Source organism: Spermophilus citellus (genome assembly GCF_964194105.1).
Source record: "Spermophilus citellus genome assembly, chromosome: 5".
NCBI classification, from domain to species: Eukaryota; Metazoa; Chordata; class Mammalia; order Rodentia; family Sciuridae; genus Spermophilus; species Spermophilus citellus.
In genome coordinates this window covers 132,188,780-132,213,350 of record NC_138186.1, presented here as the reverse complement: position 1 = coordinate 132,213,350, position 24,571 = coordinate 132,188,780, and the positions used below count along the sequence as shown (strand labels likewise).

The 24,571-nt window shown below is 33.9% G+C and overlaps 1 protein-coding gene and 1 long non-coding RNA gene across 8 annotated transcripts in view; one reads left to right on the top strand and one right to left on the bottom strand.

Moving 5' to 3' along the window:
• Positions 1-24,571, top strand: part of LOC308649639 — a 66,304-nt gene that overhangs the window by 21,961 nt on the left and 19,772 nt on the right. For 3 of the 5 annotated variants that reach the window (XR_014022128.1, XR_014022129.1, XR_014022130.1), the window contains exon 2: positions 15,771-15,944. The exons of 1 other annotated variant lie outside the window; for it this stretch is intronic. This is a non-coding gene — a long non-coding RNA (uncharacterized lncRNA). Of the gene's footprint in view, positions 1-13,521; positions 14,191-15,770; positions 15,945-24,571 lie in introns of those variants that run through there. One more of the 5 variants, XR_014022132.1, reaches the window with a different exon arrangement.
• Positions 7,127-24,571, bottom strand: part of RNF217 (ring finger protein 217) — a 131,600-nt gene continuing 114,155 nt past the window's right edge. The window contains exons 4-6 of one of the 3 annotated variants that reach the window (XM_081295361.1): positions 18,401-18,602; positions 10,653-10,724; positions 7,127-9,314 (exon numbers count right to left, since the gene is read on the bottom strand). In XM_081295361.1, the coding sequence (XP_081151487.1) occupies positions 9,241-9,314; positions 10,653-10,724; positions 18,401-18,602 (348 nt within the window). In that variant the 3' untranslated portion in view covers positions 7,127-9,240. Of the gene's footprint in view, positions 9,315-10,652; positions 10,725-11,070; positions 11,167-18,400; positions 18,603-24,571 lie in introns of those variants that run through there. The other 2 variants (XM_081295363.1, XM_081295362.1) reach the window with 2 other exon arrangements.

The following is a 24,571-nucleotide window of genomic DNA, read 5'->3' as shown; positions in this document are numbered from 1 at the left end:
AAGGTATTCATCTTTTCAAAGATGTGTCCCTAAAATTTATGTGATCTGACACTTGGGTTGCTTTTACCACCAGCATCAAGTGAGATAGTACTTCTATAGAAGGAGCAGTACACTGACACATATCCACTGAAAATTCTTGAGGTAATAGATTTTTAAATTTCACTGCTTAAAAAAAAAAAATCTGCTAATTTCCAGGTCCTGTCCAGCAGGACCTATCTGTTGAATAGGAAGATTCTTTTCTATTTTTTCCTTTGTCAAATATTTACACATATTTGCATATACAACCTGTGTCTTTGTCTTTTCTAAACACATGGTTTATTTTATTCATTCATCATACATTCATCAGGAAAAGCTGAATTACATACTATGGTACATAAAGAATACAACAAAACCAGCATTTGTATAAAGCAAAACAAAAGACATAGACCAAGAAGAGCAAAATAATATATTAAACATAATAGCTTGATGTCAATAAAGCCCACAGTGAATAAACAGCAACATGAATTTGTGAATCTCATGGTTATCCAACATCTGTATGGAAATTTATTACTAATAAAATATCTCCAAAGACATGTTATAGAGAAATGATCAAATTCCTGAAGTAGCATATACTTTGTTTTATTTTTAATGCTTTTGTCCTAATTTGAGCTATAGATTTACCTGACAGTCATTCCAATTCCTGTTTTAAACTTAATTAGTATTCTTTTTTTGTGGTTTAAAATACACTTCAAGTTTAATGGCTTGAATTTCTGGTACTTAATATTCATTTCATACTTTCTTTTAAAAATGAACAATGAGTTTAAGAAAAATGCACTGGCTAATTTGCTGTTCTAGAGCTAATACAGTAGATTATGGTAGTAAATACAGGCTATATACATCCCTAAAGAGATACTATCTCATTAGCACTTTTTAAATAAAGGGACCAAAGAACACTCACAAAAAATAGATATGGCTCTTTAGATAAGAAATAAAGTCAAGTGAAAAAAATAAGGCACTAATAACATATATAAATGTTATATACCCATCACACAAAGCACCATATGGAAGGTTAAAGGGACTATACATTAGTGCTATTGAAAAAAGGGAATAAGCCCAATTTCCCTGGCTTTTCTTCACAAAGTTTCCTCCTTTCTTTTCTGTAATCGGTGTAAACACACTAAGGTGGTGAGAAAATTGTATACTATGCAAAATTAATGGAACCAACAGCACAAAATAATCATTTGGAAATAAGAAGTTGATTGCTCTAGCAATGTAAGAAATTTTTCCTTTTAAATTATCCTTATTTTCCAATATTTTTAGCTCAGTAAAATTTGTTTTCTCCTTTCTAATTTCTTTTCAAGGATTTCTACATAAGAATATTGTCCATTTGCTTATTTTTACCTGTCTTTTTCCTAAAATACATTAAAAATTTTTTTCCAAATAGTTTTATGAATACCAAACTTAGTAGTATAACTAATGAAAATCAGAAACAGTTAATATTAAAGAAACATTTTTTTTCAATCAGGCTCATTTTAAACATAAAAATATTATGCTATATTTTCAGAAAATGACTACAAATTTTAAAGAAAACTTTAAGCAATATAATAAAATGGATAAAATCTGGTATAAGCTACTACTGGAAGTCACTCACCTTAGATTTAAAAAATTTGATACTGTTAATAAGAATATAACTAAAATGAAATATATTCTGATATTTAAATAGGAGATGCAAATTAGTTTTTAGAACTTCAATTTCTGAATATACAGGAATAACAAATTAAAAAACCCAATGTTTCTTTTTAGCATTTTATACTCTTCATGAAAAAAGGAAAATGTGAATTATTTACTTGTCCTGCAGTTTTGCTATACTATATTAATAGATATGAGTATATTTGTTTCATAAAAATGTTTGTTTAAAATAGAAACAAAACAATTAATTCTCATGGCTTCTTAATAAATAATATTAACATAGTCACATTTTAATGCTGCAGTTTTTGTGTTTCTTCTACACAAAATTATTTCTGTGGTCTTATGAAGTTGAATTATTATTATATGTTCATAACTGCTTTCTGAAGCAATAAGATTGTCAATTAAATTTCACATTAAAAACCTGTAACAGATTGTCCTTAATAAGGTAAATGGTAATATATATAAACCAATTACTGTTCTAAGTTTCATATGAAGTGTAAGTTTGGTCTATTTTAAAAAATATTATCTGTAGATTAATTGTGATGAACATGATCAAATAATAAAAGTAAGCTATTGAGGGGAATTTTAAAAAATGGAATATGGAATTTCAAAAAGAGGGGTCTTTAGAAAATAGTCAGCTGATAAAAAATCATGATACTTGATCAAAAATTTCTTTAGAAAGAAAGATAAAGCATGCTAATTTATATACTGAAAAATTTAGATTGTTTATGTCAGATATTTAGATACTATTTCCTTGAAATAAACAAAATATAATTGAATATAGAGGAAGTAAGACGTTAACAAATAGCAGTTTTTAAAAAATATTTGACTGGATTATTTTGAGAATATTTCCCTAGCTGGGGCATGACAGGAAGATCTCCCAAATTTGCAGAGAACGGATTACTGAGAGAATACATGCCAGCTACAAGGAAGAACATAAAGTGACATTATTTCCATAATTTCTGGGGCCATTTACAACTAACTTTGACGCTCCCTTGAATTTTTTTTGTTATGTACTAAACCTATATGAAATACAGTTTGAGTGTGGCTTATGTCTATGAAAAAGATGAACATTTGCAATGACAAATGGTTTCTAAACCATTCATTTAAGGTCATCTATTTTGGAGTATCAAAAATCTAATAATGTTCACAGTATGAATCAATGTTTGAGTCTTACAGACAAATGCTGCACTATATAAATCCCCCACAAGTCCAAGATGGAGGCCCTCTGGTTGAAACAAGGACCAATGGCCATAACTGTAACCATAACCTATTTTGGATGAAGAATAAATGACTTGGGTTCAGGTTGGATGAATGTTTACACAAACTTTCTAGCCAACAGATGTGCAAAGACAATGCTGATCTTAGGATAATGTAAAGCAATTTTTGAGGCTTTGTTCTAGAGTATTATTAAGCTTTCTGGTCCAACTAATATCTTCTCATTTGTTTGATTTACTTTTTGGCAGAGAGCTAGGTGGAAGTTCTTCAACTTCATCAAGAGATGGGAAGAGTGTCCCAGGAACTCCTGGATATATTTCAATTTACGGATAAAATTAAGCAATATAAATTATGCTCATTATCAGAGTTAAATTGTATAGTCATTTAAGAGTAGAATTTCATTTCATCAGAGTGAAAGGAGACAGAGGTGAGATAATTTATTCAATACTTGATCATCAGGGAAGGTAACTGCTGAGGCAAAAAGCAAGATTAATCAGGAAATCTAAGAGATAGGTAATGTTTGAAATAGATGGGTATCACTGCCCAGTCAGGTAAGAAAGTCATGTAATTATTCATGATGGAACAGTGACAGAAATGAGGCACATGATAGAAAACAAAGAAATATTTTCTGTTAATGAGTCTGCATAATCTAAGTGATGTGTAAGAGTTAAGAATGAAACTAATAAAAATCCTTTTATAGGTATAAGGAAATGGCAAAAAGTGTGGGATAGTGACAATGTCTTGTGTATTTTTAAAAAATAATTTACAATATTTTAAAATTTAGGTCCATATAGTTACTTTTAAAATGTCACTTCTATAGTCAAAAGGAAAAATAAAGAATATCATTTCTAGTATGCATAATTACATGCTTCTATAATTGGCAATATGTATAAGGGGACCGTAGGGTAGGTGGTAGGTTCAGGTTTTAGCTAATGCTCCAAACAATTATAATAGTCTCACACTACTGTGACTCTGTTTATTGGATCTGGGACCTCACAACTTATGGCACACAAAGGCTCTATACAATACTTTGTTATGAAATGAGTATTAGTTCAAACCTCAACACCAGGAGTTCCATTGAATTTTCCTCTTAAAGATTATTATCATTGATTTGCATTCAAAGAGTAATATTTCACAGTCTTAAATATTTCCTAAGTAATGTGGTGTGTGTGTGTGTGTAAAATGTGATTTTAGAACCTGATTTCCATAATAGGAGAAAAAGGTCATAATTAAATTATGAGTTTGAAAAACAAAATATGTTCAAATTGTTTTGATCTACCATGTTTTTAGTCAGGGATACTTCTTTCATAGAATACATGAACTATGCATATATATTTAAAAATTTCAGTAAAAATTCACTTAACATTTTAAGCCAATGTTCCAACTAGGTTATTAGATAACATTTATTAAATATTATTTGCTATATTTGAGCTCTAAACATAGCAGAATTTTTGAAAATTTCCAGGTTTACTATAAAGAAACTGCTACATTTTTTCAGGTTTTATTTTTTTACTTGTTTTAAATGTTTAGCTTCTGATTCTATACAAATTTAAAGAAATGACAGGGTGCTAACATTGGTATTCTACTCTATCCATTGAAACATCTACATTAGTTGCTTTAACTTTGTCATTAAGTTATTTAAATGGCACAAGTATTTTAAAGTGCATGGACTTTTAAGGCTATATTTATAACCAATTATCACAAAACAATAAAGCTAACCACAGGGAAAAATTATTTTCTATAGTTGGGATAGATTTCAATCACAAATATGGTTGGATAAGCATATGACCCATTGAAAAGATTCACATTAAGGCCTATGCATATGTAGCTTCCTTGTAAAATCTACGATGGCTTTTGATGTGAATTTTCTTTTCTTTTCTGTTTTTTGTACTTAGTAATATATGTCGACTAATGTGATTTAGGCCACTACATTTTTTTTTCATCAGTATAAATTTAATAGGCAGCATAAAAGTCTGATGTTAAAAACAATTGCATTTGTTTAACAAAGGAGAATTCATTTAACATGGGATGTCTTGGCAATGCCTTCCAATGTGACAAAGGTTAGTCAGAAATGCTGAGGCTCTGCACAGACCAGAGAACTTTTCACCTCTTCTGTTTCTTCTCATTTCTTTTGGCAAAGAGGAGTAGTTAAAATAGCAGAGGTGTAAATGTATGATATGTCAAGATCATTGTATTGTCTTGAGCAACTAATAAAAAAATAGCAGAGGTGTGGAGAAAAACAAGGTTGGGAAAGGTAAAGGAAGTGGAAAAGACTGCAGCAGTTTACAGGTATTTTATGGGAGCAATGGGTCTTATATTTGGGTGGTGGAATTGAAAAACAGAGTCTCAGAGAGGGCCTGGAGGCTCATGAGATGGTGTCACAGAGCAAGGAGTTTTCTGACAGGCACCACTGAATCTTGATCCCACAGCAGAGAAAGTACAATTGAAGATATCATGTTGTAACCAGATTGGTGTTTAATTACCTCGTATCATTTTCCTGTCTGTTCTAGTCTTAGGATACAATAGCACCTATCACTAAATCACGGTAGTGGTAACAGGAGGTTGCTTGTACCACGGGTTGGCCTCTTTCCTCTTCCTACTCCATGTACAGAAATCTCTAGGGCACTGTTGTGATTCATTGTAAAGTGAGAGTTCCCTGTTATTCTATGATTTATACTCATTCCACCAAACCTTACATAATGTAATTTATTTTTCTATGGATTATTGTGGGCATTTGTAACTACTGACATACTGTTTTCTACTTTTCACATGAAATAATTAAATTTCTCTGTGAAGTCATGTGCATAAATGTAGATAGTGTTTAAAAAAAAGTGACAAACATCATCAGTTTGGTTTGAATTATTTCATTTAAATCTCTCAAGTTTAAACCAGGCAATTCAAAAATCTTTCTCACGTTATCTGACAGACAGTTCATCACATTTTATTATTATTGGAAAAAGATTAATTTTAAATAAGTTTTGGTAAGGCAATTATTTGGCTAATCAAGCAGGGAAGAAATTATCGTTCAAAAGATGTTCTCTTTAAAAATTCTGCACTCCTGGTTAATATTTCTTTTACTCAAAAAAATTTTCAAATACATTATTTCTCATTTCGTGAAAATGCACTGAAATTTTTATTACAAATATCCTGTAAAAATCAAAATTTAAAACTATGGAAATGTTCATGCATGATGACAAAAATATATGCCAAAGGGTTTTCACTAATGCTTTGTAACAGGGAAGTGGAAACAATCTTGACGTCCATTCAATAGGAAACTAATTCAACTAAAGTATAGCCCCACAATGGATTATGTAGTAATTTATAAAAGAATGAGGTAAATATATGTATATATATATATATATATATAAACTCTTATGGAAAGATATCTACCAATATATAATAAAATGAAAAAGTCACAGCAAAGAAATAATATTATTATTCTATTTATATAAAATACATGCATGCACATGTACACACACACACACACACACACACACTCATACACCCCTCCCCACACGGTTATTTGTAAATTTGTAGAAAGTGTCTGGAAGGACACATACCAAAGCATTAACAGTGGTTACCCCTTGTAAATTAGGGTGTGATAAGCAGAGGAATTTGTGTTTTATAATTCTATATGATTTGATTTTTTAAAGGATAATATATTAAATTTGTAATAAAAACATATAAAAATGTCCAGCCTTTGATAGAAAGATATTTATTTAATGTGCACACTTCTTTTTCTAAAGTAGTTTTTAGAATTTATTGTAAAGATTACTACTATTGTTTTACCTTCAAAGTTGGCACTGACATATAAAGAATCCTTTTTATTTTCTTCTTTCTGTGTAAGATTTTGAAATTTAGTTTTTAAAAAATCACAAATAATTACTTTATGTTGCAGGGAAAAGCCTAATATGTATCCACCTTTAAAGAGAAAAATGCATTCATTTATTTTAAAACTCTATGCAATAGAAAAATGAAATCCTGTGCAATACAGTGCACACTGTCTCAGTTATGAAGAAACAGCCTTCACTGATAACAGACACTACTTTGAACTGGCATACTGGAAAGTTTTCCAAATCATATGAAAATATCTCAAAAGATAAGTTATTTAAAGAAAGGAATAAAAATCCCTGAGTAAGCCAAAGACAACAGATACAATGATCTAAGAAAATAGATGATTTATGACCAGAGAATATATTTTTCAACTAATTGGTATATATGTGTATGGCATATGTATTCATATATGAGATATATATATATATATATATATATATATATATATCATATATAAATATATAGATCCTCTATATTTAGAATTCATCATATTCACACATTGCCAAACTGATGCCTAAGTCCTGGAAAGATGAATTAAAAAAAACTTGAGCACTTTTATGTCAGAGCCATGTATTTGGGCTAGAGATTCTCCTTCTCCCTAACTAATACTAGAGCACCTAAAACAGACACTCAATAAATACCTGACAAATGGTTGGATGGGTGAATGGAAAGATGAATTTGTGAAACTAGAGCATCACTTTTTCTCGTCTCATGTCATGCTTTAAGATACACTACTCTAGAATCACAAATGTCACAATCGCCTTCAACAGAAAATAGATGAATCCAAAAACCCAACAGCTATTCTGAATTATTCCGAAAAAAATGAAAGTATGCTGCCCTTTCACCCATGAGCTAAACAAAAATGGTAAAATGTCTTATACTCTGGAGCCCAATAAACACCAACCATCTATATGAATGCATGTTTTTTATCATATAATCTATTTCAAGTCATATAAGTTTGCTGATACATAAATGCTACATCCATGGCAGATAGCTAATTTTGAGAATTTGGAGACAAGTGAAAAACCTTAGGCTTCTTAGAAGTCTTTTCTGCCTTTCTGCTGATAACAGACACGACTGTTCATGATGGTAACAAATTAATATACTAATTAATTGTCCTTCTCTTATTTTCAAAGATTTCTCCTCTGAGAAAAACTTTCTGAAAACACTTTCTTCAGTTTTTGGTTTCCTTCTCCAAAAATAGCTGTTTTTTTAGATGAACATATGAACATAACCCCTCTATAAGAAGATACCAACAAAGCATTATGCACTTGAGCAGTAAACGAGAAATCCTTTCAAACTGGTATGTTTCCATGAAAAACGTGAGGTCAAATAAAAACAAATAGGAAGAGAAGATAGGGAAGACAGTGGAGATTAAAAAATTTAAAACCTTGATCTAAAACAAATGATCTATCATCACAAGTTGGTAATTAAAAAAACAGTGGAATACAGAATTTGTTTAAAGACTTAAGCAATTCTCTTACTAATAAACTTGTTCTTTGGGTTAAATAATCTCACATGAAGGATTTATCCACAGAGTAAAGCACGTGTGCTATAATGGAAGAAATTGAAAAGACTGAATATTTGGGTCTTGAGGACTTACTAAAAGCAACCTATTAGTTTTGTCAGTTTACAAAGTCCAATACACCTCAGGATGACCATTGCACAAATTTTTCTGTGTGTGACAGAAAGAGAGAGCAAGAAATAGAAAGGGTCAACATCAAAATAGCCTGTTGTCTACATGGACTTTAATTCAATATGTTAGCAAATTATGCCCACAAAAGAACTATCATCTCTAAACAGGTCTAAGAAAATGTGAAGGAAAAAAAATAGTGTAGAGGCATGGAAATAGATACGCACAAGGTTACTGGGCCTAGTTTTAACATATATTTATATACACACATTCACACTCCTACACATATACACTTCATTAACTCATAATTCTTCTCATTAATTTAGTTTCATTATTTCCCTTTTGGGCACTGAGAGTTTAAGCAATTACAGTATCTGAAAGATAAAGGAATTACACTGTTTGAGACACAGATGAAAACAGATGCCATCCGTGAACTTGTATCTTCTGAAAAGTGACCTGGCTTATTGGGACAGACAGGACCTTAGCTATTCACACCAAGTCCCACAGATAGGCTGGAGGGAGGTTTAGGGTTCAAAGACAATCCAAGCAGTGCTCAGAAGAGGCACCCTCAGAACAATTCTGAGGAAAACCAGTCCTCAGTTAAAATATTTTCTTCCAAGAAACACAAAGGTCAGAGATATGATACAGATGTTTATAGTTTATGAAAGTGACCATTTTTTTTTTAAAGCAGCAATTTGTTTAGGGTAAGGACAGGATACCATATTGGGAGTGCACCGGTAGCCAGAGGCATTGTGGCTTGCAGAGAGCCATGGGGAGACAGATGCAGAAGGTTCCTCGCAGTGTTTTCAGGGTAGAACTCACAGATGGTGTGCCATCTTGCACAGCTCCTCCTGGGACCAGCTTAGTGGGGTGAGATCACCTGCATTTTACCAATGCATACCTGTCCTTGATCGCTTTCTCTGTTTCTTACAAAGGCAATAGATAGGAAATACAAATAAACCTAGGGATTAAAAAAACATAAAGGCAATTAGGGGGAGACACATTTTGGTTTCTTTGAAAATTTTCCCTTTCATTTCTTTGCATACTCTTTATAAATAATCTTTTTTTTTTTTTTTTTTTTAGCAATACATGGACATGAAAAGAGAGAAGATACCTATGCTATGAAATATGTTTTTTATTATTTAATTCTTTATTATTTTTCTTTAGCTCTTTCTGCCTTTTAACATTCTCAGTGATATAGTTTCACTAGGGAACAAAGCTTTCTATCAAAATATCAAACCTTATATTTAAATCTTAATTATCCATAGTCGAATCCTTTGTACACTATGACAGTCACATTTCAGTCACATCTTATTTAAGAACACCTTGTGGAGCCAAATATCAGATGTGACTCCCAGTTTTAAGACTAATAAGGTCTTAGTGAGCCTTAATTTTCTCAAATGTAAAATGTAGATAAGTAAATAATTACCTCATCCAGTCCTGACTTACTGCAGTAACTGAAATGTCAGATACTGTCTAATTCTATCTGTCCTGCACATGTATTACTTTCCAAATAAAAATTTATGTATGAAAAATCATTTTATTTAGCAAAATTAAATAATTACAATTAATAAACAATTAATAAAGCAGTCTTTATCACATTGTTTAACTTAATCTTTTATAAAGCAATGGTTCTCAAAGTGTGATCCTTGGACCAATAGTATTAACATCACTTGGGAACATTTTAAAATAAAAAATCTATGGGCTGTGCCTCCATACTCAGTCAGAAGTTGCAGGTAGAAACAATCAACTATGTTTTAGCTAGTCCTTGTGGTTATTTTAAGACTTGGTAAAGTCTGAAAACTATTGGTTTAAGGTGCATACTTTAATATACTTGTATGAATGAAACTATACAAATCATTAATAGGTTTTCTATCTGTCCATGCTCAAGTAGATGTTGATATGTTCCTGTATACATGGAAGGCATTTTTTACTAGGTGAAACCAAACACCTACCAAACACCAAAGCCTCTTTTCTTTAATGCTCCAACCTGAAATCAGAATTGGAGAACTTTAAGTCTAGTTCACTTGACTCTTGCACTAAAACACAATTGTGTCCTTGGTATTAAGAGGAAGCAATAATGAATCCAAGTGTTCAAAGACTGAAAAACTGTCACACAAATATATCCTACGGGAAACATGATACTCTGAATTTAGAAGTCACATGCTGAGTAGCTGTCTAAAATAGGCATGGAACAGAAATTATGGCCACTAACAGCTGACTCACTTTACATTTACAATCATTTTGTCTCCATTGTCATGTGAAAAATCTAATCTCAGACATGATAAGTGTTTCTTACCAATTACAACTGCTATGGCCCCTAGTGCTAATCCCAAGACCAGGATTAGAGGTGCAACGAATAATTTTCCAGCTGGAAAACAAAAAGCAAAATAATTTAGTATCTAAAAGCTAACTTGCCAAACACTTCCAGCAATGCTTTTAAATATCTCAGTGCAGGTTATTTTTAAAGAAGTCTGATGACAATTAAGACCTTATTTTCCTAAGAAATATACAAGGTGTAGAACAGCTAATGAACAAATAAGTTCATCATGGATGTCTTGGGCAATCTGTGTCAAACATCTCAGAAATCATTTATCTTTCATAATAACAACAAAAACAAATCTAAACCAACTGGCTCACTTTATACTTCCAAGGCCATCCATCTTTGTGTTTTCCTTTGGATATTTTCCATTTTCAAGATGCTGAAAGATTAAGAAAGGAGTGACACGTTCTGATTTGGTAGGAGAAAATCCAGTTATTTCACAAATGAAGAGCTGGTAGGGACTACAGAGAAATTCCACCTAAGACCACATCTGAAAAAAAAAGTGGTTTATTTACTTCCTGAGTCCAAAGAAAATTAATAATATGACCTAATAGAATGAATGACAAATGGAATGTTGTTAAAACTCCTCTTAAGGAAAATTACCCATAAAAATCATGTTGGGAATAATTCAAGTAAATAATTTTTAAAAATTTAAAAAGGAAGGCACCTATAAAACAAAAAAGGCTACATGCTGGTAGGGTACTGCGTCTGGCAGCATCAGCCAGTATTTTCTCTCCTAGATGAATAATTTATCAGTGGTAATGATCAGTATTGTCATAGTGAACACAGAACAGAATCCACAATGGGAATCCCACTGACTTTGAAAGAAACTAGCGCACACAAAATAGGCCAGAAAACAGTGTCTGCTCATTCCATAGCACATGGGTTAGAGCACGTGGCACAATTGTACAGCTGCAAAACTCAAATGCGGTAGGAGAAGTGAAACGAGGAGAAAAATCTGCAGGAGGATCATACAGCTGTTTAAGAATGAAATAGCAATTGCATCCTATAAACAAGGAACAGTAATTTCTTTGTTTTAATCACCAATTACACACAAAAGAGAAAGACTATGCAGCTACTGGTTAGAAATCTGACAGAAAAAAATTAACTTGTTTTTTAGAAATGGTCTGTGGAACCAGATGACCAGATGTATATGGAACATAGCTTTTAATATCTCATTTTAAAAGATAGATTTAATAACTGTAATGATTAACTTGAATTGTCAACTTGATTGGATCAAGAAATTTATGGGTGTGGCATGAGGGTGTATCTAGGAATGATTGGAATGTGGGATAGCCAAATGAAATGTAGACTCTCCCTAATCATGGGCAGCATTGACCAATAGGATGATGGCTTGGGTGGAATAAAAGTTGGAAGAACAAGGAAACAGCAGATGCCAGCTCCATTCTTCTGGAATGGGTTCTTGATAGCAATTGTCTGAGAATATTGGACTCCTGCTACTTTACTCTTCCAAAGCAGACTCTGATAGTGATTCTCTCCTGAAGCGTGGTTGATCCTTCTTGTACTGGGGCTTCAGCCTCTTGGACTGTGCAGCTACTGATTCTTCCAGCTCTAAAGCCTGCAGAGTGCCACTGTGGAGTATCACCAGCTTTGGGTCCCGCTTTTATAATTATACTTCCTGTTCATTCTGTTCCTCTAGAGAACCCTAATACAATATCTAATTAATATTAACGCAATGTCTAACATGAGTTTTTTTCTTTTCTTTTTTATTTATTCTAATTAGCTATACATTACAGTAGACTGCATTTTGACACATCATACATAAATGGAGTATAATCTCTCATTCTTCTGGCTGTACATAATGTAGAATTTCACTCGTCATATAATCATATATGCACATGGGGTAATAATGTCCAATTCATTCCATGTCCTTCCTACCTTCCTGACCCCTTCTCTCCCTTCACTCCCCTCTGTCTGATACAAAGTACCTCTATTCTTCCCTAGGCGTCTGTTTATTGTGAATTAGTATCTGCATATCATGGAAAATATTTGACCTTTGTTTCTTTGGGATTGTCTTATTTTGTTTAGCATGATATTCTCCAGCTCCATCCATTTACCAGAAAATGCCATACTTTCATTCTTCTTTAAGGATGAATAATATTCCATTGTGTGTGTGTGTGTATATGTATACATATCACATTTTTTTTAACCCATTCTTCTGTTGAAGGGCACCTAGTTTGGTTTAGCTATTATGAGTTGAGCTATTATAAACATTGATGTGGCTATGTCACTATAATATGTTGATTTTAAGTCCTTTGGGTATAAACTTAGGAGTGGGATATTTGGGTCAAATGATGGCTCCATTCTAAGTTTTCTGAGGAATCTCCATACTACCTTCCATAGTGGTTGTACTAATTTGAAGCCCCACTATCAATGTATGATTGGACCTTTCCCCCCACATCATTGCCAAAATTTTTTGTTGCTTGTATTCTTGATAATTGCCATTCTGCCTGGAGTGAGGTAAGATCTCAGTGTAGTTGTGATTTGCATTTCTCTATTTACTACAGTTGTTGGATGATTTTTCATATATTTTTTGATCAAATGTATGTCTTCTGTGAAGTGTCTTTTCAATTCCTTAGCCCATTTATTGACTAGGTTGTCGAATTCCACCATCAAACACTCACAGTCACTCCAGGTGAACTGGGATACACTAAACAACCACACAGAGACAGAGACAGAGAAATATCTTTTTCTTTAGGTCCTGTGATGGCTCCTTTAACCTTAAGGGTCCGTGGAAAGACAGAGAGAGAGAGAGAGAGAGAGAGAGAGAGAGAGAGAGAGAGAGAGAGAAAGAGAGAAGAAGAAGAAGAAGAAGAAGAAGAAGAAGAAGAAGAAGAAGAAGAAGAAGTAGTAGTAGTAGTAGTAGTAGAAGTAGTAGTAGTAGTAGTAGTAGTAGTAGTAGTAGTAGTAGAAGTAGTACTAGTAGTAGTAGTAGAAGTAGTAGTAGTAGTAGTAGAAGTAGTAGTAGTAGAAGTAGTAGTAGTAGTAGAAGTAGTAGAAGTAGTAGTAGTATAGAAGTAGTAGTAGTAGAAGTAGTAGTAGTAGTAGTAGTAGTAGTAGTAGTAGTAGTAGTAGAAGTAGTAGTAGTAGTAGTAGTAGTAGTAGTAGTAGTAGAACCCTTTTATTGGGAAGAAGCCATTCAAATGAGGCAAGGGTCAGGTTTCAGGGGAGTTGAGTCTAGCTTTGTGATGTGATGTCTGCTGTCATCAGATTGACTGACATCTAGGAAGGCCAAGCCCAAAGGCAGAGCAAGAGAAGGGGACAAAGTAAGGGATTTTCCATGAAACATTCTTATCCCAAACAGGGCAAAGGGGTAGGGGTACAAAGGAATAGGTGAGTGTAGCTCAACCTCTCTGGGTACTGCCTACTCCTAGGACCACACCTTGTTAGCACTGTTATCCAAGCAAGTAAAAAGACCAAGTCATGAGTCATGGCACTACCATTACAGACTACATTGATCTTTCAGAACTGCTTGGTGCATTAGGACTTAAAGGTGCGTGCATTTGGAGTGAGTCCCCACACTGGATTATTTTATTATTTTAACCATGAATTTTACTTATTTTTCACCAGTGACATAAATCAGTTAAATAATACAAAAGCCCACTGAATGGGGGTGACCTTTGTATATTCTTAGAGCTATGGTTAAAAGTTGGAATTTCAGAATCTAGGACTGCATATTTTAAAATACCCTGTTTGTCTCCTATGCACATAGCTCAGTTTTTTCATTCAAACTTCCTCTAAAAATAATTATCAATATATTTTCATCACAGTAATGGAGCATGACTATAAAGAAAAGTCACTGATTTTTTGTCTTTCAAAATCACAGACATCAAGGAACATGTGCTCCCTCCCTATGGGGTGAAATAAGCTTATTCTAAGGATGATCCACATTGAAAACTTAGTATTCCTATTTCTGAAAATGTCTGGAGGGAGTGAATACACTTTTTCTTATTCCTAGGACAGTAACACATTTTTTAAAAATACTATTTTCAGTACCTGAAATAATATTATACATACACTCTATTATTCATATGCCTATAATTTAATTTTGCCTAATTATGTGTTACTTTTTTTGCTATTAAACATTCTACTTGCACATAAACTATTAAAGTTGATCATGTTTTAAAATCTTTCACATTGCTATCAAATTTCTTTGCAAAAGAATGATACATTTTGATATTTTGTCCATCATAGATTTTTAAATACTAATTGTGATTTTTAAAAAATTGCATTAAAATATTATTCATTTTGAAAAAAAAGAATTGTATAAAATTTCCAATTTGCTCAGTACATTATGACATTTCAGCATTGAGTGGTAATTTTACAAAGTATTGGATAATCAGGAGTCCCAAATATCTCATTTTATTTTAATTTATATTTTTCTACCAATAACTGTGAAAATTTCCTCCCCCTCCCCCTCCCCCTCCCCTTCCCCCTCCCCCTCCTCTGCTTCTCCTTCTCCTTCTTCTTCTTTTTCTTACTGTGGATTGACTCCAGGGATATTTTATCACTGAGCTACATACCCAGCTTTTAAAATTTTTTATCTTAAGAGAGGGTCTCACTAAGTTGTTTATGGCCTCATTAAGTTGCTGAGGCTGGCCTCAAACTTGTGATCCTTGTCTTAGCCTCCCAAATTGCTGGGATTATAGGCATGCACCACTGCTCCTGGATATACTGAATATTTTTGAACATGTTTTTGGTCTATTCATATTTATTTAATTCTGGTTCAACACTCTGTTGTCTTTTTAAAAAAACTTGGGTATTTATTTTTGAAGGGGGGCTCATTGCTTTTGTTCATATAAACTGTCATCTAGAAATCACTTTAAACACTGATTTTTAAAAAATTATATGATTTACTTAAAACCTTCAAATTTTGGTGTGAAATATTACAAGGATTTAAGATGTTTCCTTAAGCACTTTCATTTCTAATACCTGAATTATCTGCCTATGCCCTATCATGGAGATGCCCCGCATTGGAGTCTGCTCATCATCCCCTTTCTTGTGAGTAGAACCTTTGGTTTCTAGCTGGGCAAATGGTAATGTGCAATGAACACCATATTTCCCATTCCTCAGATGTGGGAGGAATGCATGCCCTACCTCGGCTTCTGACCAAGGACATGTGGAGGCTGTATCCAAGGATGCGGGGCCAAGATGTATAACATTACACAAAAAGAGTGTCTGGAAGAGTTGACCTATAATTCATCCACTCTCTTGTATGGCAGGGAGTCAGTGATATTGAGTCACAAGGTAATTCCTTTTCCTACTTTCATGGAGAGAGGTGAGGACTCCTCCATGGGAGTTAAAGTCAATAGCAGTTGAGGTTATTGTACTGGGGTGGGAGAATACATGTTGGAGGGAAAGCTGATCTTAAGTTAGCTGCTCCCTATTTTGTCAGGTGTATCTTGACTTGGCTGCACGTACACACATGCATGTGAGCACACATGTGCACATGCATAAGAAGAAGACCCAACAGAAATCCATATACTGAAATCTGACCAAAAAATAAATAAATAAATAAGAAAACAGAAAAGGTACAGAGAAAATATTGTCTTGCTGACAATATCTATGGTATTCTCCGCTCACTGTCCATTTCACAAGCTATAAGATAACTCAACCCAATTTTTTTTTTTTTAAGATAGAGTGAGAGGAGGGAGAGAGAGAGAGAGAGAGAGAGAGAGAGAGAGAGAGAGAGAGAGAGAGAGAGAGAATTTTTAATATTTATTTTTTAGTTCTCGGCGGACACAACATCTTTGTTGGTATGTGGTGCTGAGGATCGAACCCGGGCCGCACGCATGCCAGGCGAGCGCGCTACCACTTGAGCCACATCCCCAGCCCTCAACCCAATTTTTGACCAGAGAAGATTCTCGGGGTGTCCAGGCAAATATCAAGAAGGCCCAAAGAGATGTATCCTGAGAACTGCTGGAAAGATAGAACACGAAATAACTTCCTTCATTAAGAATGTCTAAAGAGAAAAAGAAAAAGGAAAGAAAAAAAATGACTGGCCAAACCAAAGATATTTAAAATAAAGAATGGAAGGAAACATCTTACAACAATAAAATCTAAAATGGCACTGAAATAGGATAAAAAAGACTAACCAGGCTGAAAATATAAAGGTTTTGTATTTGGGACTGCTGTCTGTTTCTATAAACTTACAAATAGGGTCCTGCTCAATACTTTATTTGCAATTATTTTTCTCATAATATTCATTATAAATAGGGGAGCTTCCTTATCTATCTCTAAAGGCTATATGACTAACCAGCAAATATAGCTGATATACCAACCAAGAAAATAAATAAACAAAAAATTGCTGAAAATTACTAAAACTAATCTTGATTACTGGATGCTGTTGGCTCTGTAAAATTATGTTTAAAATGGGAGTTCATAATCTGCTTGAATCAAATGTATGAAATATGATATGTCAAGAGCTTTGTAATGTTTTGAACAACTAATAATAAATAAATAAATAAATAAATAAATAAAATTTAGCATATTTCAATCATGTAAGATTTTAGACGTTTCCATGTTAAAGTGCATTTAAGGTGTATGTTCTTTTTCCCGACAGAAATCTGTCATTAGCACCAGCTTTGTTCTAGTCAGCCATCATGATTCCAAAAAAGGAAAGGGCGGTCACACACCAGTGTAGTGGCTAAGAATAGTTACAGAGAGATTTTCATGAAGTCACTAAGCCGAACTAGATAGAAAAGGGTAAGTGTGGAAGATGTTGAAAAGTATCTTATACACACAAGAAGACTGCTAGAAATAATGTAGGACAACACTGTGAAAAGAGGGGAAGAAATCTCACAGTGGATACATAACAGGTGCTGGGAGCTAAGGGAAGACAACATATTAGGTCACAGGAATGAAGGTGGTGGCATTAGGCCAGGGGGATTCGGTTACAGGCAGATATCAGCTTATGGGTGTGCTGTGTGTAGAAGTCATGTGTGAGGCTGTGTATTACTGAGGAAGAAGGGGTAGAAAGTCAGTCTACAAGAGCACTTACGCTTGCGTAATTAAACTTGGGTCTATATATAATGAGGAGTTCTGAAACTCATTCCATTAACTGCTGGCTCTTAATTAGGAAAATGATAGGAAAACATATACAATGGGATCGATTATGAAGACATAATGGAACTCCATTACAGGGCTGTGAAACATGTGCTTCTTTCCATCCTGCTAGACCATGTTCCCTGCTGTACTGTACTGCAGTACTTCATCAATGAACAGAGGATGTATGTAGATACTGTCCCTCTGATCAAGTGGCTTATACTAGGGCTTCAGAAATTTAAAAGGCTAATCACTTCAGATTTCTTCCATGTTATCAATGATTTGTTTTTCAAATAAAATCTGCTTACTCAAATAACTTACGTCTTGTTAACAAATTAAAGCTTTCAATTTGGGGGATTTTGGTTTTGTTTTGTGAAAAGATCTTGCTAGGTTGCCCAGAATGGCCTCCAATTCCTGGGCTCAAAAGATCCTATGCCTCAGCCTCCTGAGTAGTTGGAACTGTATATAAGTAGGTGCCACTGCACCAAGTCGTTTTCAATTTTGTTCACAAAAGGAGAGAGAATATTCTCCTCTTGCTTTGGGGTAAAGCCCTATCTAGAATACCTGGCACACAGCAAGTGCTCAGAATTATCATGGATATTCCAAGTTCTACAGCTTCATTCTGAGGGAAGAGTCCCATAAGCTTGTCAGATACTCACCACAGACTGACCCTCTCACTAATCTCCTTAAATGAGGTCTCTCTGGGAGGTAGCGATATTTGCATCCAAATATACTGAGGTTTGATGTGTGGTCTCCAAAAAACCGGAGTTGGCGGTATCTCTCCCCACATCGATAACAAAAATTAGTGTTACACTGTGAACAGGTCATGTGGTCACATCCTTCAGTTCTCTGGATGTGGATCTGTATTGGAGAAAGAGGCAAAGAGAAGAAAAGATTTTTAAAGTTTTTAAAAAGTAAAATCTGGCAACTTTTATTGGAACAACACAGCTTTTACCAAAGTGGAAGTGTCACATGGCATCCCTTAGGCATCCAATTTACTTATAATAACACTCTGCAAGATTAATTTGTTACTAAGTACTTTTGTGTATGGAAACCTCAATAATTTTTCAGGTACTCAAGTTGTTGGCTTATTTTGATCGACATATAAACAAACACTGCCCACAGAAGATTCATTTGTCTTTCCAGGCACACATCTAACTCAGTGGACAAGAGAAAATCTAAAATGCTGTTAAAGTATTTTTATCTTTTATTTTATGCCAAGACCAGCAAGAATAAGGTGACTCAGGGGGAATAAGACAGGAGAGTTTTCCTTAAAAGAAACGATTACATAAAAATTTCTGTGAATAAATATCAAGGAGCAGAAATTTCTCTTTGCTCAAAGAAATTATAACAAATACACATGTATATGCAATACCCTTTCACTACCTAATATTATTTGTAAATATGTTGTTCATAGGACTGTGAAATGCCTTCTATGCAATTCAAACCTTCTCCTACTGTTGCAGTCAAGCTACGTGTAGCCACAGCTTCACCCATAATGTAACAAGGACATTATTTTTGGACAGTCCATATACTCAATGTGTAGTCACTGTCTTAAGCACTCCTCAGTGCTTAAGATCATGTTATAATCAAGATATTGCTCTTTTTAGGTATAACTGGACTCTGAGTCCTTGTGGATCCTGTATCCATGGATCCTGGAGCCATCTTTTATTCCAATGTTACCCACTTTTCCTGTTAGGAGAAACATCATGAAAGAAACTCTAAATATACAACAATATTATTTCATCAAAAGACACATACTTTCGTTATACTGCCTAACTCTCATGAATAAAATGAGATCACCTAAAAATACAATTTCACCATAGAGTAGGCACTTACTACATTCAAGGGCCATCTTCACTCATTAATATATATTTGCAGTGGTGGCACTGGGTTCTCATTCCATTATATAAAATGAAATATACCACACAAAAAAGTCATTTGCTTAGAAATTTCATTGCAATTGTTCCCATTACCATTTTTACTACTATCAGCTTCTATCCATGATGTTGTTTTGGGATTTGTTTGTCAGTGAATGTTTTAATGCAATTGGGAACTTCACCCTTCATACCAGAGTCAAAACCTCCAGGAGTTATTTGGCTCCTGTCAGTAAAGCTTCAATCCCAATCTACAGCATGACACATTTCATCTGAAATTATGCTCTCCTTCCCCTAATGCACACTGCAGTTCTCTGAACTAGCAGAAATGGGGTTAGAATCACATTTTTAAAAAGCTGGTCAGTGATGTTAGAGACGGGATAAAATCATCCAGGTAAAAGAGATCTCTGAAAAGAAAAAGCTAAGAGATGAAAATGATTGCTCATTTCAAAACATAACTTATTTTATAGGTGTGAGCATAAAAATTTTGGAAGTTGTCATCTCCAATCACATGCCACATTTGTTTTGTGATTAAACTGCAATTTAAAGGAATTTTAAAAGGACTCATGAGACTAAAATAACAATGGATATCAATGATAAAATTTTCATCAGAAAAATACACACACATGTGAATTTATCATATCCTAATCTACCAACCAACGAGTTTCTAGGTGAATCTGACAATTTTGAAGAATAAGTAAGTAGAGGGCAGCCTATTACAGGCAAGCACTGGACACATGGATAAATGAATGAACCACAAAAGAAAAGTCAGCCGAGTGGCCAGTAGGACCTCAGGTATCCAGAATTGTTTTGTGAATTGTAGGTTAACTGCTGGCTCTCTCCAGTGACTCTGGGCAGGTAATTCTCAGCCCCACAGGAAAGCGGAAAGAACCTGGGATTTGACTTCCGGTGGCCTGTGGGTCAGTACTAGCTCATCTAGCTACTAAAAATGAAGTCACTTACTTCCCCTGAGTCTCAGTTTTAATGATGTTCCTCTCATGAACCCATTGTTTGGCACACCCAAGTCAGATCAGTATAAAGGGTTCTCATATACCTTTATCCACCTAAACATATGAGAAATCAAATAATTGGGTAATATAACTACAGACCTCTTCCTTGCCAGGTGGTCTCTCTCCCTTTCTTGGACTGACACTGGACTAGAGTACCTGCAGATAGGCAAGGTGTTTGTGGTCAAGGGTAAATGAACATTTGCGCTCAAGGATTACAAACAAATTATTATTTTGGCAACAAAAATTACATTTCTTGCTATTGGCCACCCTATTCCTTTATAGTCATACTGATTTTTAAAAAAATTTTATATGATAGTGCAGCTGTAGTGAATACAGGTTTTATGGGGCCTGAGGTTATTTAATTTCAGGGACCCTCTTTAAAGGAAAGAGTGCAATTACAAACAAAAATTAGATACAAGGCCAAAAATGGGGGCCGTGTAGGTAAGGGTCTCCAGAGCTCAAGCTTTTTAGCTTCCTAGTAAAACAGCACTTTCCTAGTTGTGCCTGTTTATTAGTGATTGTGTGTCCATATCAATTCAGCACAGTAGATGGCATGAAGGTATAACCTAGGCCAAAGTTCTACTGGACCCTTCAACCTTTCATGATTCTTTAAACCATCAGGGCACTAAGAAACACATCTGAAGATAATTGCTGTGCACCTCAAACATCTTACACTCAACTTTTTGATTATATTTTGCATTTGATCTTAAAATGGAAATGATACAACTTAACAGATTTCCTCATCAGACAGCAGTGTTGTATGGAGCCTATAAAGGGAAGAGGACTGATATCTGTTTAGAGTTTATTTTGTGCCAAGCATCCTACATACAAAGATTAGCTCTTTAAACTGCACCATGAGATGGACATTCTTATTCTTAATGGGAACTCAGAAAAGTGATTTGCTGAAATAACAATCCTAGTGAGTGGAGAAAAATTTCAAATTTCTTATGCTAAGCAACCTTCTATTGTGAAGTTAAAGGTTAAACCAGAGGGTCAAAATATTCTTTGTTAATCAACAGTGTAATCTTCACAGTAGAGGTTATGAGACAAATACGTCTGCTTTTCTAAGATTTTCTGCTTGTTTTTGCTGGATCCACACTCTTCCTTCAAAATGGCATCAAAACTTTTTCTGATGGGAAACTTGTTCTTATAAGTTAAACTTGTCAATGATAGTATATATGCCTCAAAATTTTACATGCAGTTCTGTCATTTTATATCGGTTTATAATATTGCTTCACTGAGTTCTAAAATCTTTATGTGGCCTATTTATTATTCCATTTAAATACCCAAACTGCTATTTCTATTCTCTCTTTTAAGGTTTTTCCTTAGTACTAATATTGTTATTATATTATAATATTCTGAACATAGCATGAAACTAAAATATTATTGGTCCTACCACACAGGAATTGAAAAAGTAAGGTCTCATAAGGATGTTCAGTAATTTTGTACACTGTAGGAATATATGGTTCTATAGGTTAATTTGAATATTTTACACACATAAAGGCAGGGATTTAATTGTGGAAAATGGTATCATGATTTACCAACTCTGAAGTACACAGTGCTTTCTTTAGTACTATTGTGGATTGAATATATCTTGATTATACATAAATATTTTATTATTTGATACCAATAGAGAAATGAACAGATATGACATCAGTTAGCATACAACAGAACACACAACTTTTTACATTTGTTAAGCAAATTGCAATTTTGAACTTCTGACACTTAGTGGGAAATAAATTTCACATGCTAAATGAGTTCCTTGGGTATATCTTTGAGTGGCATGCTTGTGACAATGCCATCTTTGTTTTTGAAACATAAAGCTTTAAAATAGATTAAAATTATATTCACATATGGCTCATTTTTTCCCCAAAACAAAACATTCAAAAAAAAAAAAAAAAAAGAACTATGTAATGTTTTGAACAACCAACAATAAAAAAAAACCCAGCCCTATTCTCCAGGGCTTAAAAAAAACAAAATTTTACTTTATTTTTTGTAAGCATTTGCAAGAATCTTACATTTAAAATATTTATCACAGAGACTCTCTAAAACCTTTGCCTATAGGTAAGTGATATGATTATTATTTTATAAGTAAGGAACCAAAGTATATGTTCTTTGGTTTCATCCACAGGGCTGACAAAATAAATCATCAGTGAAACCTTCTGCTTAATTCATCATTCATCTTGTTTGTAAGAAAATATTAATGTGCAAATAGGGAAATGGTAACACAAGTAATAAATTTCATGATTCCACACTCACTTTTCTTTTATAGCTTTGCATTTATATACATTGTTCAACGAATTATTCAATAAAACTCAGTAATATTAAAGCTAAAAAAAAAAAAAAAAAAAAAAAAAAACAAACAAAACATTCATCAGCTTAGCTCAGCTTAGCTCACTAAAAAGTAAACTAATTACCCAAATGACTACAATTCAGCATCAAAATTCTGTTTTTACTTAAAAGATGGAAATAGACTAGGTATTTCTAATTCATTAGCTTAAACTGAGTATTCACAAGCCATGGATGTTATGTGTATGTGTGTATGTGTGTGTGCACGCGCTACTGGGCATTGAAACCAGGGCCTTGCTCATATCAGGCAAGTACCGTGCCACTGAGTTGCACCCCCAGCCATCCCAAATACTACTTGATTTGTTATTACACACACATTTTCTTCACTCCATCAGGATAAGGATGGCTACTTAAAGAACTGAATACTTATGACCCAAATGTTGCTGATACCTCTGTACACTTAAAGTCATGAGATGAAATGTTCAGAATATGCCAGACATTTCTTCAGTAAGAGTCTGATATTAAGTTCACATTGTAGTAGACACAAAAAGACACAACTGTTCATTTTTGTGCCTATGATATTCTTCATCCCACAGACCAAAAACCAGTAATAAGAGATTAACCATTACACATATGAACATATATAAAATAGTACCAGTCTCCCTCAGGTTGTTTACATTTAGTTTAATAAAATGATCATATAGAATCTAAAAAATAAAAGTGGAATATAGTTTTTTATTTTCATAGAGATTCCACTTAATCAATGGGTGGAAGAAAATCTACAAAAGCCCAGATCATGCATATCTTTTTCACTCCTTAATAAAGGGCCTTGCATTGGTCCCAATACACAGCATATTCTCAATTACTATTTATTAAAATAATAAATAAGCATTATCTAGGATCTCCTAACTCCAAAATTCAATGAACACACTTATAATTTTTATTGTACTGCAGCTTCCAGTATTATTTAATCAGTCAATCACCATCCTTTCCAGACCTCTGATGGACTTGTGCTTCAGTGACATTGTTTTTCCAGGTTCTCTTCTGATCTCCCCCAGGTTGCTAGCCCTTCACCTATCCCTTATTCCCATCCACATGCATCATGTTGCACAATCTCCTTGGGTGATTGCTTCCACATTCACCTGGCTTTGACTCCCCTCCACAGGATCTTTTTTCTTTATCTCCACTGTAGACCTAGCTCCTAAGCTTCAGACTCAAACAGCAACTGTGTGCTAGTCACACACATCTATATGCTTTGTAGGCATTCCCAGGCCAAATAGGCAAAATCAAAGTCATCATCCTTATTCTATGCAAAGCCCTACTGAAGTACAATAGTGTTTAATCTTTGTCAGTCTAACAACAATCTCTCCCTTCTATGAGTCCATGAGAAAAAGGAACACATCTTACAAAGCATATAAAGGATCCATATTCGAAGTCCATATGAGGAAGAATGAAAAATGAAATTCATTTATTCAATAATTATCTATTTAGTGCTACAGAGTGCCCAACAAGTGCTATAAACACTAGAAGTATCTTTAGTATCTCTCAAGAGAACAAAATTAATTAAAAAATTCTTACTCTCATGGCTGAAAATACATCCATTACCTTAAAGAACAATAAGAAATAGAGGGCTACAGATAAGTAATATGACATG